Source organism: Dromaius novaehollandiae, chromosome 11, assembly GCF_036370855.1.
Source record: "Dromaius novaehollandiae isolate bDroNov1 chromosome 11, bDroNov1.hap1, whole genome shotgun sequence".
NCBI lineage: Eukaryota > Metazoa > Chordata > Aves > Casuariiformes > Dromaiidae > Dromaius > Dromaius novaehollandiae.
The window spans coordinates 24,910,874-24,930,199 of record NC_088108.1 but is presented as its reverse complement, the minus strand read 5'-3'; the positions used below and the strand labels follow the sequence as shown (position 1 = coordinate 24,930,199).

Genomic DNA, 19,326 nt, shown 5'->3' with positions numbered 1-19,326 from the left:
TAACCAGTGTTATGCTGTCTGCTACACCAAAACAGAATAACTACATCAAGTAGCAATTTTAGACATCTATCAGTCTTTTAGAAGAGTTAATTTCTGAGAGGTACATTCACACAAGAGGAAAAACCCTAGAAGTCATTTTAGCACTACAGTTCATTTAAGCTGTGTTTGAAGCTTCTTTTGATATGGAGAATGAACGGCAGGAACAGGAATCAACTGGTGAAACTACTAGGTGCTTTCATGAAAGCAGAATGGAGACTACCGTTAACATCTGTACTTGTTCTGAAAATGGATTACACTTAGCATAAAAAAGGATGAGGTGTGAAGCCCATCTGAAGAGATCAGGAAGTAAACAATTATCAAGTAATTATCTTTTAATGAGTGTCCCACAAAAGCAAAGTATTTTGTGATTCATCCATACTATGTGGTTTTGGTATATTTCAGATTGAAAAGTTTATTGTGAACAATGTTGAACTATGTTGTAACGCCCTCTAGAAAATGCAAAAGGATGCTAAAAGCTGACTTAAGATGACAAAGCAGAGATCACTGTTTTACTACAGAAAATCGAAGCGTTGTAGCATCATAAATTCCTGGATGTTTATTCCGAGTACCTAAAATACACACATTTAGTATGTCCCATTCGCGAACTACCAAACGCCAAAAGCGGTCCTTTAGACGGTAGTTTCTTCTCGTACAGGCTTGTCTACTGGGGTCATCTTCAGGAACTTGGAGACTTCTTCATTTTCAGTCGCTTGGTATAGCATCTCAAAACCCTTAAAAACAAGCACAAAACCGAGCAACGTGATTCCCGCGGCACTTCAACCTCGCCTTGAGCCCCTTCCCCGCGCGGAGGGCAAGTTACTGCTCGGCCAGGCAAAGCCCCCCGGTGGCTCGCGACCCCGACGGCGGCGCTGAGGCCGCATGAACCTCCCTGCGAGGCCTAGCTGCGAGGCGGCCGGGCCCGAGGGCAGCGCGGCCCCTACCCCGCAGTACTCGTCGCCGTTGCATATCTGCGGCGGCGTGGCCTGCGGGTCGCCCGCCTTCTCGCGCATCTCCCGCAGCCGCCCCTCGCTGACGGACACGTCGATCAGCTCGTACCGCAGCCGGTTCCCGTCCAAGATCCGCCTGACCTCGGCCTGCCTCTGCCGCACCTGCGCCCGCAGAGAGCGGCACCGAGGCGAGGCGCCGCCGCTGCCGCCCCCTCTTCGCCGGCTCGGGGCTGGGGCTCGCCGCGGCCGCCGCTCACCTGCCGGGACCCCGTCACGCTGCCGCAGTACACCTTGAGGGAGCCCATGGCCGCCGCGCCGTTGCTCCGGCAACCAACCGCCGCCCCGCCCCCGCCTCTCTGATTGGCCGCTCCGCCCGTCGGTCAGCGCGCGGCTCGGGGCGACCGTTGGCGGCGGCCGTTAGAGGCGGCCGTTGCGCGGCGCCGCCTCGCTGGGCAGCCGCCTCGCGGGCTCCTCCCGCGCTGCCCTTGCCGGCCCGGGCCGCGTGGCGCAGCGCCGCTTCTGCGGGGCGGGCCCTGACCCCGCCGGGCTGCTGCTCTGGCTCGAGTGTCCTCGCAGCGTGCGGTGTGTGAGGCCCCGGGTCTGCGTGTTCTCCCCCCCGCGGGCGTTGTGCGTCTGAAGACGCAAGTGTCGCCTGACTCTGGGTCCTTTTCCAGCCGCGGATGGAAGCTCGGCCGAGGTCCCTCGCTGGTTGCGGTGGCTTCCTTGCGGCTTTGGGGAGACCCTGTAACCGCTCCAAGCTTTGTTTCTTCTGTACCTGCTTGGTGTGTAGTAAAACTTAACTGTGGTTATAAAAGTACTTTGCTTTGAGTGTCTTTAAGCAGCAGAAAGCCCCGTGTGGGTGTGTGCATCCATACGAATTAGTGGCAGTTTCAATCCCAAATAAGAGGAATCGTTAGAGGGGTTCCCCCCCTCACCCTTTTTTCTTAAAGCTAACGGTAAGTGCCGAATTTCTGTTTCCTGAGGAAAAATCTGCTTGCTCCAGAAACTACAGTTCTGCAGTGGAGACAAGCTCCGGATCCGTGCCCTTGGCCTGTGAGGACCGGCGCCGCGGAAGCTGAGCGGGGTGAGCAGCAGGGGGCACGAGAGAGACGCGGTCTTGTGCCGGCAGCCGGCAATGACTGAGGTCACGAGCAGCGTGGATTCAGTGCAGTCAGTTTTGTCGTACTGTGCTTATAGAAATGTAGTGCCGTGCTTATTTTTGTTTTAAATATATACATACATAAATATATATTTATATATATATATTTTTTATATATAAATATATGCTCTGTGCTGGCACTAAGGCAGACGTGCATGACCTGAGCAGAAGATGCGGGTGAAGCGCGAGGCCCGCTGGCGCGGTGTGTACCAGAGGGCAGAAGGACGTGGCCAAAGCTCATCGTCTTTACCCAATAGATAAAACCATAAATTTAAATCCAATGTAGTAGGGGTAGAAGGAACAGCTGCTTTTAAGCGTATGAAGTTTTTCTGCTTCCATGCTGGTACTTAACAAACAGGAATGAGATTTGATAAGAGAAAGATCACATTCTTTGGGCTGCTTTTTATTTGTAAATATATACTGATAACTTGAATCTTTTATCACAGTAACCACAGAATTGGTAGTCACATCACCAAAGAGCTCGAACATATGTTCAAGTAAATGAAGAGCTGCTGCGCAAAAATGTTCTTGAGCCTTGAAGAAGCTGGGTGGTTAAAACAAAGTACTGCTAGTTTAGATGGAAAACAAAAGACTTGCAACAACTATGCTTGAAAAATATTAGTTAATGTAGTCAATTTCTATTTCATATATATATGCATATAAAATACATAGTTCGAGCTGAAATAAGGGACTTATTTAAATTCTGCAGTAGTGCTGCTATTTAGTTATTGTTAGTATAATATGATAACTGTGTATGGCAGTACGCAATGCTGTATTGTTTACTTTTTTCATATATGAATGATTTAGACAAATATAATTTCTCATTATAGATTCTGCTTTAAGTTTAGCCTGGGGATTCAGACATCCTTGTCTTGCTGGCTCTGTTTCTTCCAACTGTAATTTCTATTCAAATTTTGAAATAACTGTGGTGTCTGTCTTGTTCTGATTTTATCTCTGTAAATCTAAGCTTTTTGTGAGATGATCTTATTGGTGGAAAAATATTAGTTTCTTTGGATGTTGATGCATTTGACACCTGAGTACAACTGAAATGAAAGATGACTTGTTTTTAATCGCACAAATGACTAATTTACCTAACTTGTGTTTTTTCTTCCTCTCTCTCTCTGTTGCTTTTGTGTTTTGGTGAAACTGCTTCACAAAAAGTATGCCTACAGCTGGTGCTAATTACAAACTCAGTGAAGGAGGCAAGGTTTAAACTACATGGAATTCGAGCCACCCTGTTTCCTGTGAGGTCTGATCCTGTCAAGGCTGGGGGCAGGAGCACTCTGCTGAAGTGGCAACCAAATCTACCATGTGAAAATTGAACTCCTGTAGCGTGATTTTTTGTAAAAAAAGGGTGTGTGTGTCATTTTAAACAACCTTTAAATATGAGCTGAGTTTTATAAGTGTTCAGTGGGAATCAAATGAGCTTGCATTCTGCCTCCATAAAAACTGAAGTGTGCTGTGAAGCAGAGGGGAAGAGGAGGGGGTAGGAAGAATTCTGAAGAGACCCCTTCAGACTTACGGGATCATAGTTGCTTTCTGTCTTACATTAATTCACTTCTAAGGCATGTCATAGTTCTGCCGCCAAAACATGTTGAATGATGGGTCGCAATCAATATGTTGCTGTACTGCTATCTTCACTCTGTAGTTTTGTTCTGTGTTTTTTTCCCCCCACTTCTACCATTACGCTAAGCAGCATCTATTTAAGAACTTCAGGGTAGTACGTGGGTGAGAATCAACTTCCAATTTTTTTTTTCTTCTGAGAAGAAGGAAATTTAACAAAGAAATCAACAGAAAACTGTTGAAATTGTCTATGGACTTGCTTTTGGTCTAGTACTTGGGACTGTTGTGTGGCTCAGTGCATGAACTCTGCTTTAGCCTGTGTGAGGCTAAATACCATTTTCTGGTGTTTTTGTGCATTTAGTGGAAGGTGCGGATCTTGTAACATGAATTTAGTTTTGCAAAATTATAAACGTAAACTTGTAGAACATTTTAATGTTAAAGGGGATAAAACTAAGATAAAGGCATTTTGAGCACCCTCCTGCTTTTTTCTGTGTTTGGAGACCTCTGACAGTGGAAAAATATAATTTGAGAAGCAGACTTGGACAGGCAAATATAAAAAGTGGATTATGCACAAGTTCCTTGAAGTTTAACTTTTGAGTGTTTGCTGTCTGAAACTATGTAGTCTGTTCAGTAATAGGGTACTTACTGAACCTTCAGACTAACGTTATTTGTCGAAGAATCAAATTACTAATGGAAATCTCTTTGGTAGGGAGTAGCCTCTCTATATAGAGAATGATAGTATGTTTTGGAATAATCAGTTTACATGTGGATGTTCAGTTTCTTTCAGGAATTTGCCATCTCCATTTCATCTGAATTAAATAAATACAAAATAGCCCACTCTCCTGTGGTTTTTTTTAAATTTTTTTAAAGACTTTTAGATGGGTATAGATAATTATCTGATGGATAGGGGAAAAATAACTTTTCCTAAATATTTCTAAAAAAAAAAATAGTGTTTTTTTTTTTTGAAGAAGAACTCTGTATTTTAGGAATTATTGTAAGATGTGTAAAAAGTGTTTTAAGTCTGGATTCTAACTGTAAATCAAATGTATTAACTGTGTCCTTGATTTGATTAGTCAGAATGTAGTAACTCTTTAGTTACCAGTCTGTAACCGTTTAGTTATAAGGGTCTGAGAGAAGTTAGCAGTGAAGGAAAACCAACCGAATCCTTATTGACTCTATTTACCTTATGTTCCAGATATCTAGTGTATTTTACTACAAGCTAAAGCACACAGTCATGCATTCCAATAGTATAATTGTCACTTGTTTTCTTAAATAAGTTACGCTTTTGAACAGAAACTAAGCTTTTTGCAGGAAATGGGTAATAATGGATGAGAAACGAGTAATTGTCCCCTAAGAAGAATCTGACCTATTCAAGATAAACCATTGCTTTGTAGCTATCTGTTTAGGATCAAACCCAAATCTGTCATACATCCTAGATGAATTATTATTGCCTTTGAGGTCTGCTAGATAGGCATTAATTCTTACAAAGTCTTCAGTCAAGTCTGCCCACAAAAATTAGTGTATCTGAGTATCTAAGTAACTAACTAATATGTGCTACAGTTGGATGTTACTGTTATCATTTGTCTTTGCCAGTAAGTAAGGATAGAGGTTGTTTACAGATCTGAAAGCCACATTTGAAAGTCTGCCTGTCAGCTGGGCAGCTTGCACTGAACAGGAAGGACAGCAGCAGCCAGCATTCTGCTTGTAATTTGGAGGTTAAATAGAGGTAGAGGTGAGACTTGACTTTCATTTCAAAATAATCTAGCCTTTTAACTTGCCTAGAAAGCCATAAAAACACAAATATCTGCCAGAGGAAGCCACATCTTTGAAAATTTGCTGTTGACTCTTTCCCAGAGATCAAACCTTACTCGCAGGGTCATCTTAGCCAGCAGCCTGGCCTTCTGGACTAGGACGTGTAGCCAGGCTTCACATGATTTCTGCAAAAGTCCCAGATCTTGTAGCAGCCAAAGGGGCCTGTGTTATCCAGATTACAGCTCGCAGGAGTAGGGTCTCCACAGTTCTGTTCTTAGCAGTCCTTCTACTAAGTAGTCAGTTTGATTTCTGGCTTTAATGGCTAATAAACAGCAAAAATGCAGGGGAGATATGATCTACTTCCAGATAATGCTTGATCTGTTCTTAGCTTTATCTTTCATAAACCACCATTGTACTTTTCCTCATGCTTTTATATATTATGCTCTGCAGGTCATTACACTTGTATATCCTGTTACAGCAGTTTTGGACAGTGAAACACATAAAACAGTTGGAAGAAACAGCTGCTGTTCAGCCTCCTGAAGGAACTGTCAAACTCGTCTTTCTCAAGATAGCTGGAATGGATGAAAAAATAAGTTGCACAACCCAAATGCTTGATTCATCAAGGCTGGCTGGAGAGCTGCTCAAAGACAGTGCCATCTGAAGTCCATCTCCTGGGCCCTGGCAGAACCTGAATTTTAATATGAAGGGGATTCACAGGCATTGTACCAAAGAGGTAAGGCCAGGTGCATTGGATCTACAGTGCATGTGCAAAATGACCTCACATCGCCTGCAATGTGTGTGCTCTCTGCAGTCAGGAGTCATTTGTGTATATACACATGTACTGTGTGTATATGGACATTGCCCGTGACTTAGTGATCTTTTAATCTCAGGGATATGACAAAAAACTCAGGGCAGAGGGCTGAATGGATTGTATTTGTGCTCCAGGCTAGAGGAAGGAAATACAGAAAAAAACATGGAGGCACCTGTGGTATGCCTTTGAAAGAAAAATAATTTTTGAGCCCCAAGAAGGTGGCTTGGATCAGTGAGCAAAGAGACTGTCTTTAGCTGCCTGATGACTACTACCTTCAGAGAGACAGATTCTTATATTTATTCTTTATAGAGAAATAAGATCTCATCAAAATCTTGATGAGCACTTAGTGTCAGTTTCTTCCCCAGCGGAGGAAGGTCACAAGACAACAAATTTAGCTGTTTGTTTCAAAAGGGGAAATGATATAAATTGCCTCTGTAAGTCAGGTGGATGATAGCATCAAAACTGAACTTTTATGTAGATGGAAGCGTTCAGTGGAATTCAGTTTCAATTTTGAACAGCCTGGTGAAGTACAGATGCCCTGATCACTTACTAATTTTTGTTGTTTTTAAATGACGCACTAAGTAGCAATTATGCAACTTGTCAGCATTGCACCACAGTCAGAAATATCTCAATTCATTTTTTTAACATCCTCTTTTAGATTTGCTGTTACTCTGTACTCAAAAACTACACAGTTTTCCACTGGGACCACTTCTGTTTTAAAAGGAATACAAAATGAGGAACTAAATGGTGTGTACTTTAGTTACTGCTCACACAGACTTCAATGAAGAGAGAGTATGAGAGAATCTATTCTCTTTCAGCAGCTGTAGTAGCAGAAATCTAAGCTACGTGATTATCCAACTGTCTTACCCTGTTAGAATTGGTAAGTCTGGGCTTTACATCTTTTTTTTTTTTCTTCTTCTTCTTCCTCCTTACATTTTGTTCCAGAATGCAGGCAACATTTACTTTATTTTAAAAAGTGTGTGTGTTTTTCTTTTTTTTTTTTTTTAAGGTTACCATGTTTTAGCTCTTATTTTAGCACTATGAGCATTTTCAGAGCAATGTAGCTAATTTTTATAAGCATTAAAGGGTCTGGGTATGTGCATACTGTTTTTCAAAAGTGAATTAGGCATGGAGTATTCTAAATTCCATTGATATTCAACAAGATTTAGACTTCTAAGTGTCCTCATCTCTTTCGAAAATGGCACTTTCTCTTCTAAGTCCCTTAAGTGCTTCAGAAAATGTTGTCCTACTTTTTGCATATGTAAGTGGTTCTGTAGATAAAGTAAACAGTTATGCTAATGTGACCAGGAGAAGGCATGGTGTGCTGTCTTTCCTGTCTGTTTCAGTCTCACTTGCAAGCATATCCCAATTCCGGTGTTACAATCAACTTTAGGCGGGGGGGAAATGCAATTTTTGCTTTAAAAAAAGAAAAGGCGGGGGGGGGAACAGTTTTACTGTGGCTGTGCATAAATTTAGGAGGGAGGTAGAAAATTATACGGATTACATAGTGTGGTTGTTTATACAAGCAAATGAGTAGGATGAGGAGAATCTTCCCTGTTGTATATCAGATGTCATATTAAATTTGTAGAGGTGTTGTGTGTGCAGAAGAGCTATCCGGTGACTTGTGTGACATTACTCCTGATTTAAATTGGCAGCAGCATGAAAAGAATCAAGCCTTAGTTGTCCATGATGTAAGTAGAGCTTTTAGTGGATTTCTCGCAAGAGTACAAAGGACATTCCAGTATGTTATGTTCTTCAGGAGATTTAGTACATACTCTTCAGTAAGACAGCCTCATTCCTTGCTTCTCTCTACTGTTTCAAACCATGAGCGCAGTAGAGATGCGTGAAGGTACTTGAAATCTGCAGAGATTAAAAAAAAAGAAAAAAATTGAAGCATGTGGGGATTTCCTTGTGTTCTTCTTTCCCATTCTTCTGCAACAGGAGTGGTTATGATCTTGCCCTCAGTGAATTTAAGCAAGGCACAGCTTTAGCTGGGAAGATTCCCATTGGTTTTAACAGTAGATGAATTAAAATGAAATGATAAGGAGCATAATAGATTTTGAGGCATGTAGGCTAGCTTTTAATTATTCATGTGCACTTAATAAAACTGTGGAGCCTTAGAGATAAAAGCACGCTACTCATACACTATTTGCTGTTAAGCTCTGGTTGGGGGAGACAAATTAACTATTTATATCTTTTAAAATCATCGTTAGGAGGGAACTTAGAAACTTTTGTACATGTGAATGCTCAAGTGCTGCATTTGGGATGCAGTTTTAATAGACATGAAGAACTGTCAGCATCTTTTGAAGGTTCTCAGCACTTAATAGGATAGCTCAGGCCAATTTAGAATCAGCTTCTAAGTCCAACTTTGATCTTGACTGTCTTCCTGCATCAGGCCTTTAGCTAATAAATTATTGTCTTTCAATGGGAAAAGATGACTTGCAACTGACGATACAATGTAGACAACAAGTGAAACCATCTTGTTGATTTTTTTGTTAGTCCTTACAGTGTAACAGTTCATGAATATAATCTGTCTCAGCTAGACCTAGTGCAGAAGAGACACCTAAGAATAAAGGTGAAACTAGAGGTGAAGAACTTGGTGAATGCCCTTCTCATAGCTTCAGAAAGTTTTTTGTTGACCTAGGTATAGATGTTAGATTTTTAGAAAAGCAAGCAAGTTACTGTTTACTAAAGAGAAACATTCTAGAATAAAAGCAACATCACAGACAGTCTTCATGAAATATGCATTGTTAATTTTTTATTCTTGCTTCTTTTTTTCCAAATAAGCTTGAGGTACTTTGCCTGGCTTTCTTTCACTCACAGGTCTATATGGAAGTCTGGTGATAAGGCTTTCTACCACTGGTCATCATGTTGGCAGAAGGCATCTTAACAGGACTTGTATATAAAGAAAACTGTGATCAAGATAAGCCTCACAAATGTCATGTAACCAAAAAGGATAAGGAGGGAATGTGGAGAGAGAAACTTGTAGACAACCCCAAAATTAAAGAGTTTGCTACTGGACATGAGAAGCAGGACAAGATCACTGCTAATAGTAGCAAAATGGAACACAAGAGGGACCCTCACTGGAAATCCATAAAAGAGTTACCTGCAAAAGATCAGAAAGTACTTGTTAGAGGAGCCACATCACCAGCTTTGTGTATTCCCAAAAGAGGAGAAAATAATGAACAGCTGGATTTGTATAGATCCTGGTCATGCAACAGCATTTATCAAAACTATCCTGACTTACATATTGGGGGAGACCGTGTGGGTGACCATACATGTGACTCAGGTTGTGTTCTGGACCATGTGTGTGATGAACTTCCTGATGGCCCTGTTCTGCTGTCTGCAGATATTCCTCTAGGTCAATCCCCTCTATCGGAACACCTTGAGAAGCCTAGTGTAAAGTCCCTGTCTGCAGATGAAAGTGGAGAAAGGAGTATGGTGCTCTGTGAAGAGCCTCTTTCAAACTCCATGCTCAACAACTACATGGAAAGAAAAGTGGCAGAGCTCTATAAACAGTTTTTTGAAGAAAACTTGGCCAGGTGTGGTTCTGTAACGAACCTCCTGACTTGCAGTTTGATAAGGAATAACTTGAATCAGATAAGCTTTCAGATATCCCAGGAGCAGAATATGGAAACATCTAAAGCTAGAGAGGTGCTCTTACATTCTCTAGCTTTGTTTAGTTTGCGTAATGCTACTAATGGAAATAGCTCTGAATTTAGTACTCCAGACTTACAGATCTCAAACCCAGCATGTGTGGAAAAGAGCTGCAGGATACATTTCACATCATAACTGAACTGCGTAGCTGAAGAGATGAATAGAATTCAGATACAAATATTTCACTGTAAGGATTAGATTGGGAAATGAAAACATAAGACACTACAGACTTTTTCAAATAAATGTTTTAACATTTAAAATACTTTGTCTATGGTGCTCTTATCAGAGGAAGATAAAAGTCACTGTTGTCTTTTTCTAATTTGGAATAAGAAATGAACTTACCTCTAAAATGCTGTTCAGCCGTATTTTTAAATGGTGTGAGCCCCACTTCTAAGACTCTGGCTCTGTGAGTAATTATACTCATGTATCATTGGATTTACTCCTGCAAGAACAATCAGTCAAGGCATAAGTGCTGGTAAAATTATGATGGAAGAGAGTAATCCATCCCCCTAGTAAGGAAAAGAGTCAAATTTTCTTTGAACTGGAATGTTGAAAACTTGGGCTCTGACTATATTGCCTAATCCAAAGTCCAGCAAATTTTGCTTCTGCAAAGCTTGATCAGAGTGGCTGAGAAAATATTTCCTTGGTTTGAAAATCTTGTCAGCAGATAGAGATGTTCAGAACTCTGAATTATTTTGTGTATAGTATCATGTGTAAGAAATATCAGCCTTAAACATTAATCAGGACACTCAAGAGGTTCTAATATTATTGCATATGTATATTTGTATTGCATAGGTAAAGTATGTTACAATGAAAGTTAATAATTTCCTAAGAGGTGAAATAGCTGATCAAGATTGTGTTTTATTTTCTGTTTTAAAAACATGTTTTTATTTTAAATAAATTCTTTCCTCTTCAATGAAATACACTTATCTTTCTGTCATTATGTTATTATTTTATGTACCTTCTGCATTTTTAGTAAATGGACTCTGTCTTTATTTCCTTGGAAATGAAGCTCTTGCAGCCTAAACAAGCTAAGATTCTGTTGCAACATTCCTGAAAAAAATATTGCAAACTTTTTTTCCATCTTCATGTGGAAGCGTAAATGCATAATTCACTAGGGAAACTTGCTTGCTTAACCTTAAAATGTTTTTTTCCTTCCTTTCTGGTCACTTCTCAGTAAGTATTTTAGCTGGAAATTAATAACTGTGTTGCCATTGTAAAATGATAAATGAACTAGGCCATTATCTTGACAGCAGAAGTTTTCTACTAGTAAGCAAACATCTTCACTCACTTGTATTATGACTAACTGTGATTTGATAGAGCTGCAGTTTTAGGTTGGTAATCATGAAATCCAAATCCAAAATCTATCAACAGAGCTATGCTTGTACAATTTAAAGCTTCCCGAATACGTGTTATAATGCTAGTTAAATCATTTTATTTAGTTACTGATGCCAGTCAATGCACAGGTATGGGGCCAGTTATAAAGAACTTCTCAGTGAAACTTGTTTTTTAACAACTAGCATAAAACAAAACTGTCTCTGTTTTTGAGATACGTCTCTTAAACTCTGATATGTAGTATGTGTTTTCTAAATCTTTGTCAACCTTCTAAGAGAATATGAAGGATTGTGTGATCTCTAGGTAATAATACATCAAATGCAAACATACTTGTGTTTATAAATCAAGGTCCTTGACATCCGATCAGTCCTCTGAAGAGATCAAAGTTTTTATTTCTTTATTTTTGCTTTTCCTTTAATCCAGCGTCTTTTAGTTGTGTGTGTGGGGGGGAGTTTCCAAATCATCAGTGAGAGCTGGCATTTATAATGAAAATATCAGTAGGCTTGAAAGAATGCCTCAGAACATTGAGATGATCTGATTTCACAAGGGATTCACCTTGGAGCCCCTAATTCAAGTATTTTAGCTTAATTAGTTGTGTTTATTGTAATACAAGCAGTATGATGGGGCTTAGAGTTGAGATTGTGCCTGTTTTGCCCTGTAGAGAGAAGGAAGTGTGCAGAATGAAAGCATGCTGACTGGGTCCTTGATAAGCTATACCTATGCAGAGACTGCTCTCACACTGCTTGCTCACGGTGTGGGGCTTCTCCTGCAGGATGATGCAACTGTCAACTCTGTGCAATCATTTTATGGGATGTCAAACAGTCTGCTAAATGCAGCAGCATGTGTAATGGAAGGGGAATTGCAAAATATCTCGAGATTGTAACCTTTTCTGATGCCTTTCAATCTCTTTTAGGAGTGGTAGAACTTAACTAACATGCCTGGCTCACTGAATTTATGGAAGTAATGTCTAACACATCCAAACGCAAGCGTGTGGATTCGATATGGTATTTGTATTCGACTTTGAGACCAAACCTCAAAACTCAAATAAAACACCAAGCAATTTGCAGACAAGGCTGTCAATCTGATAGGCTTTTTCATGCAATGTATCTAAGCATCGAGCCAATTCAGAGTCTGAGCAGAGTGAATACCCCTGGCTTTGATGTGTTTTCCAGCTGTTACGCAGCTTCGGTTTGGAGCTCTAGGAAGATGGGCACTCTGCTGCTCTTGAATTCCCTTGCAAACTGGGCATTCACTTCCTTCAGCTGTCTTTGAAAATCTTATTCTTGCTCTTTGTTTCTCATCTGAATATCTAACTTTGAATTTTTGTATGTTGTTTTTTGCACACAGTGTTGGATCTGAGCTGGATTCTTCCATGTTGGCTTTGTGGTAGGATGGATATTTTCAAAGGTATAGAAGAGAAAAGTGAGATTGCTAGAGTTTGGCGATTGGCAGGAATGAGAAGAATCCATTCGTACAGCAAAGGATGGTTTGGAGTGACCAAAATGAGACTCTTTCCCTCCTGGTGCAAGTGACAAGCAAAAACAAGAGTATATAATAAACCTTTTCTGCTGCTGTGTATTTTCAGGTGCTCTTATAAAACAGTCCTATAAAATAAGATCAAACTCATGAATGTCAGGCTTAACTGGACATTCCTTGCCTGATCAAAAATTCTCATTGACGTTAGTAGTGCAAGGAGTATACGCTGAAACTGGTCCCTGTTTTCTAGGAGGATGATAGGAAAGGATACTTTATTGTTTTCATGCACTGCCCTAATTGCATGTGTCTCACTAACTACCTTGTCAGCATGCAAAATCAAGCCAAAAGCCCTTCGGAAGAGGCTGAATGACTTCATTAAATTCTGGAGGAGCCCAGAGCAGGCAGCACCCTAAAGTGTTCCTTCATTGAGATGAGGAGAATAAGCTAACTGAAGGTGAGAGGAAAAATATTCAGAAGGGCATCATTAACCAAAGGATTTGCAATTAACCATAGAAAAAACTCTTCTGTGGCATTTGTGCTGCCTTGGCCTAGCCTTTTATCTCCCCTGGGACGTGCTTATAGTTCAGCTGAAATCTTGAAATAAGTTAATTGCATAAGATTCTTCCTCAGGACATGTGGAAGTCAGAGTTTAAAGCTGAGGTCCAGATTCTGGTGTTTTTTCTATGCTTCTCCCCAGCCCTGGGAATAGTGAAGGAGGAAATCTGTACTTAGCTCTAATACTAACCTTAAAGTCTTAAACTTAGATCTTAGAAGTTAACTGCAGTTTTAATGCTGATGTTAATGGACACAGCAGAAGCTGCTGAGTAGTGTGACCTGCTACAGTGGGAGAAACCCCTATAGACCTGCTTCTCTCATTGTTATTAAATGGAGTGGCAGAGGAGGAGACAATAGGAAAATGAATATTCTGTATTTGCCAGAATCCAGGATAACTGTGAAGCTGTGTTGATCTCATCCAGTTCAGAAATGGTTTCAGAGCACACTTTAAAATTAATTTTCACAGGTATGTGGACAATTTTAGCTCTAATGTAAATGTTAGAATGAAAACACAACAAGCAATATTATGAGAAAAGCTTTAATCTGTAGCCTTTATTATCCACTTAAGTACTTTTCTTAATTCCATTTTATTTTAATTGACATGTTTCAATTAATGACATGCTTTGGATTTATTTATATTTGAAAAATACTGAGCCACATTCTGGATTTAAGTGAGAAAACTTCATCAGCTGCACTGGAGCTGTGCCCATTTTCACTAGCAGGAAAAATGGCTCAGTAAACTTAAATTACACAGGAAAATCACTTAAAAGGTGTGCTTTTCCAGACTGCTGAAGGACAGCAGATGTATTTTATTACAAATGAAAGCAGTGCCATATTCTACAGGTCACACATATGAGGCCAAATTCTAGCTGGCAGTTGCGTTTATGCATGTGCCAGAAAATCTGAAATTGAAGGAGAAATATTGGCAGGGAATTTTCCACTTTCATTTCCAGTTCTCATTTTGCATTCCCACAGAGAGACATTCATCAAGTACTGTGACCAGAACCCTGAAAGAATTTGTGCTTTTTATGTTAAATCTGTTCAATTTAACTGCGATATATAGCTAGGACCTCATCCACCAGCCTGGTTTCTATTGTCAGTGGTGGAAAATAAGCCCCTCCAGAAGGTGACTAAGCCCACCTAGGTGAGTAAGATTTTTACATGCCAGATCAACATTTACAACTATTGTGATACCTATTATACAGTCAAATAATAATATCTGCTGGTGATTTTCTTCAGTACCTCTTTAGTTAAGGATTTCCAGAGGTTTGCAAACATTTTGTGAATAAATCTCAAAATTTTAGCTCTCTTTGGAGGGAGGATTATCTCCCACAAGAAAGGATATCCAGCTGTGCACAATAACAGTTTCCATTAATGTTCTAACATTCTGCTGAATGAACTTTAGAAAGATGATTATCCAGCTTCATTTCCGCTAGTTTATGTATGAAATTGTAATTCTGATTTTTCTTTTCACATTGCTCCTATTTTATGTACAGGTTCCAAAATGTAAATATCTATTTATAGTTGAACTCATTTTTCTTTGCCAGAAGAACATTTCTAGTTAATTTATTCATGATAATCTCATCAATCTGCTGGGAATATAAATCAGCTGTGTAGTTCGGCAGCCCCTTGGTAAGTGAATGCCCAGTTGCTAACATATTCTGCCAGTACCACACAGTGTCCTGACTACCTGCAGGCTTCTAGGTAGATATAAATGTGTTTAGCACTGACCTATGAATCCTAAGTGGCACAAGACCTTCCTTCTTGACACTTTCCCTCTGTCATACTGTCCCACTTACGGATTGCAGATATTATCCCTTTGATTTAAAACAAAACAAAATAAAACAAAAACAAACAAACAAAAAAAAGGAGATCTTCACCTTCGGCTGGTGTTTTCCCTGAGGGCTTTGCTCTGTGGAAGGCTTTCACCCTTTCATCCAATTCAGCCTGTATGTGTTGATTTTTCTACTGCTGCTCAGCATTCCTCTGTAAGCAGTGGGATCTCTTACAGCAGTAGAAGTCTGATACAAAAAGCAACAGCAAAAAGACTGGAGGAATATTTGATGCCATCTGAGCAAGCCAAGGATGAATTGGTGCATGAATCAGCAACAGGGCTGTCCAGAGCCGAATCAATGTAACTCCCACCAAATGGAGTTCTGGAGCTCCTTTTATGACAACATCTATCAGGACTTTATTTTGCTTTGGTATATTTGTTTAGGGTTCTCTTTTGGGGAGAAAATATGGGGCTCTTCTCACAATCTTTTTCAGTTGCTGCTTCTGGGAAACAATATGACATCTTGCCAGTTTCCTGCAGCCTTATTTATTGATGTTTTTTAGGTGCTGAATGGCAGGTGACCAAGGGTCTCAGAAATTTTGCCTGGTGAATGTTAACTGTAGGGCTGAGGAGCTGCGTCTTTACAACCAACCACAGAAGAAGCAATAAGTAAGACTTGCAGGGGTTCTTCTCCATTTCATATAAATGCTTCTTCTCCTTGAGGGTAAGTGGAAACAGCATCTTTCTTAAATACAGCTCCAGTTATGTAAAATTGAAATATGGCATCCTGAACTGCACTCTGTGAAACTCTGTTTGATCTGTCAGTCAGCAGTGGTGGCAAGTTAGCAAAAGCTGACTTACATGTGTATTTTGATAGTTTTACTGCATTTGAATTAACCACAAAGAGGGCTGCTAACTTTAATTTCCCCCTGCTGTTTACACGGGCCTGGAAATACTAGCCCAGCTGCAAATGGGAACTTCTATTCACTGAAGTTGAAGTTCTTCACTTTATGTTAACCAACACAGTATGGCTCTTATTCACTTGTCGTGCTTTTGTATCAGACTTTTCTACAAAATCTGATCTTACAGTATCTAGATGTAACATGTCCCATACAGGTTTCACAGGTTTTAAGGCACAGTATATGCCTGGAGTTCCTCATGAATAGTGTTCAGTGCTTTATTTTACATGCTCTATTTTAGTTCTGAATAATAATACTTAGTCATGGAAAATAACTGCTTTCAGTTGTTCCTCTGAGCATTTAGAAAATAAGATAGTTGAGCTGTCTCACAAGGTTATTGCCTATACTACAGAAGGGTAGCAAATTCGCTTTGCATCATAAGATTTACCAGTAAATGATTCCATACTGTAGAAATACACTCTTAAAATATTGCTGACGTGTAAGCTCTGACTTACTTTTTAGGTAGCCATAAAGCTCCTCCTTGGAAAATTTCTTATTTTGTGCAGTGATGTGTTTTCTTAACATCCTGTGTTGCTATTTTTGTCTCATTCCCCATCTCCACTCACTGCACACTTCTGCTTTCCACTGCCACGTTTGTAAGACACACTGTAATCCTTACCAATTTGTTCAATTGCTTTATCCATTTGCTTATACCTATAAATTTGGTGGTGTAATAATTATTTACATACTTACTAACAAAAGTTAACAAAGTGCTGAGCATGCACTTTGAGAACATCAGATGAAAGGTTTTACATAATTATGCATTTGATGTTGTTAAATTCTGTTGGAGTAAGGGTAGAACTGTGGGTATGATGCCACGTTCTTAAATGGTGACCGATGTAGATACGAAGGAGTATCTGACTCTTACTTTTTATGTCTCTTTCTCTTGGCTTTCACGCATAACTGAGTTTTGGCAGGTTAACCAGTTGCTGCTCATCACATGAGTAACTGTAAGGGAGACAGGGCTCAAGACACGCAGCTCACAAATGGTTCCCTGACAATATAATGATGATGCCTGGTAGGATGAGTATGCTCTTGGTTTCTTCTGAGCCTGGCAAATGCTCTCTGTTTTATTCTGTGCCTTGAATGTCATACTTTGTTGTAACTGCTCATTTATCCCGACATAACCTTTCTTTACGGAAAAACCCTGAATTCTTTCTCGTGCAGAAAAAGTGGAGCAAAAGAAAACCCAGACTTGCACCCACTCTCACCCTTTCTGTGTACATAAACTATATTACGCTAGGCTCTACCTTGTTTTAAATGATTGAAATTTGTGAACTTGCTGGAACTGGGAACATAATTGTGAACTAATTTCAAAAACATGTTGGCTTGAAGTTTTAAATGAACAGATTTTGTTCATTCTTATTCCTCTTTCCTGTTAGCTGAAATAACCAACTTTTTCTGGAACAGAAAGTGAAAACTTTAATACTACATATGGAAAAATTGTGAAAGTTAAACTTTAAAATCATATGCCTGCATGTTTGTGCTGGTTATGTTTGAATGCTCAAACAGGGAGCTGACACAACACCGTTTCCCCTTTCTAACCATTCACCTCCCACACTCAGTACCAAACATATAAAGCACAGATTATTGATCACAGGCAGTGCCATTGCATTAAGATGGCTTTCAGACAGATCCACTGAATATTTTTATATAACGAATACCTGTTAGGAAGTAACCATGTTTAGTCTACAAAAAGAAATTGAAGGCTATAGTCAGCAGATAAAAGACTCAAGAAAAAGTGTACTTCTCCCAGCAGTGCATCCCCATCCTCGGAGTGCACCGCAACACGCTGTGCCATGCGGGCGTGCAGAAGCAGCAGCATAGCAGTCAGTGTGTTGATAGATGGGGATTGAACACGGCTCCAGCTATTGAAAATGTGTGTCAGCAGAAATGGTGAGTGCTCTGAAGCACTGGGGAGCAACAGACACAGCCTCCCTCCAAGAGGACGATATTTTCCTTTTTATATCGGGCCACAGCACTTAGCGTTACCTTGGGCGCATCGCTCAAGCGCATGCGTGGTACAGGGAGCGCCTGTTAGCAAAGGCAACCGGTGGTGGTATGCCAGGGTAAGATCAGCGGTGTTTTGCAGCTGCCATGAGATGCTATTTCAGTGTCACACAGTGGAGAAGTGGTGAATTGGCTCCCTTGATAGTGTTTTGGGGAGTCCAAGTGATTGAGTAGGGGCCACCTGTAAAGCTCTAAGGTCGTTAACTTTGTGCAGCGTTTCCTCTCTTGTTCTGGGTTTGGAGGTTTTGCTTAATGCAGTCTTTTGTGGAAGGGGGAGGTGGAAAAAGATTTGGTTTTCCTTATCTTATCCTTGCTCTGCTTCTGAACCAAGTGAAAAGCATTCTGTTTCAGGAGTGCTCTGTCGTAAAGCTGGTTGTAAATGGAGAAAAATGTAAAATACATTTCTGGATTTTTATCCAAACTGAGTTGAAATCTCAGAATTAAAATACCAATGTTATCACTGGTAAATACACAGTCTTCCAGAGGCATACCATGCTGCACATCTTTGTCTGAGCTGAAAAATTATTGTATAACTATATATTCTTGGATCTACTGCACCTTTATTATATAACATTTATAATCATACGTTTTAATGCAGGTAACACTGCAGTATGCCTGTTGTAATCACTTAGACTGATTTCCAGGGTTGATTTTTCCTCTTTGGCTCTTGTTTTATTCTGTGATTGCAAAACTAGCGTGACTATGCATCATGACTACAGTCATATTCAGTGTTTGGTTTGTCCAGACTTGCCTATTTTCCTGGTGGGTGCTGAGCAGATTGCTCAGAGAACAGGAAGAATTGAGTAAGCTGGTAGAAAATGGTGAGCAAGTTAGAAGATTTTCTTGCATCCTCCTCCACGGCTGAGCATGTGCGTGCGTATAAGGGAAAGCAGCAAGAGAAGCAAGGGAGAGGAAGAGCCTGACATCCCTCTCCTTTCCCAGCAGCCAGACGGCAGCTGCAGAAAGGATGGAGATTGCTGCGTGCAACCGATTGCCGTGACCCGTGGGCACGGCACGTGCTCCTCCTGCTAGGGAAAGGTCCTGTGGGAGCTGTTCCTGCCACCACAAGATACAGCTCGGTCTTGTCACACGTAAACCTCCAGTGAGAGCAGAAAAAGTCTCAGGCTGTGCCCTGCTGAGGAGGGTTTGGAGGATCCTTGGTTTGGGCTGTTAATCACTGAGGCACAACTTTCTCCTGACTGTTGAGTCACGGGGACTGGGCTTCCTTCGGCTGCGCTTGGCCTCTGCGTCTCCCAGACCGACCCACTGTACAGCATTAACACTGTTGC

The 19,326-nt window shown here is 40.5% G+C and overlaps 1 protein-coding gene and 1 long non-coding RNA gene across 8 annotated transcripts; one reads left to right on the top strand and one right to left on the bottom strand.

Moving 5' to 3' along the window:
• Positions 1-569: 569 nt before the first annotated feature.
• On the bottom strand, positions 570-1,535 carry LOC112989648 (uncharacterized). The gene is made up of 2 exons (XR_003260877.2): positions 1,096-1,535; positions 570-770 (listed from the first exon to the last, which is right to left on the bottom strand). It is a non-coding gene; the product is annotated as an uncharacterized LOC112989648 (long non-coding RNA).
• On the top strand, positions 1,405-10,849 carry LOC112989645 (TLR adapter interacting with SLC15A4 on the lysosome-like). Of its 7 annotated transcripts, none has more exons than XM_026110929.2 (6): positions 1,405-1,768; positions 1,990-2,070; positions 3,307-3,499; positions 5,911-6,193; positions 6,930-7,151; positions 9,095-10,849. In XM_026110929.2, exon 6 carries the CDS (start codon positions 9,140-9,142, stop codon positions 10,061-10,063), a length of 924 nt encoding a protein of 307 aa, XP_025966714.2. In that variant the 5' UTR covers positions 1,405-1,768; positions 1,990-2,070; positions 3,307-3,499; positions 5,911-6,193; positions 6,930-7,151; positions 9,095-9,139; the 3' UTR covers positions 10,064-10,849. The 7 variants fall into 7 exon arrangements, with proteins under 7 accessions (XP_025966714.2, XP_064374517.1, XP_025966716.2 ...); XM_064518447.1 differs by having other exon boundaries at positions 1,970-2,070; XM_026110931.2 differs by adding an exon at positions 7,860-7,962 and having other exon boundaries at positions 1,405-2,070.
• Positions 10,850-19,326: the final 8,477 nt, after the last annotated feature.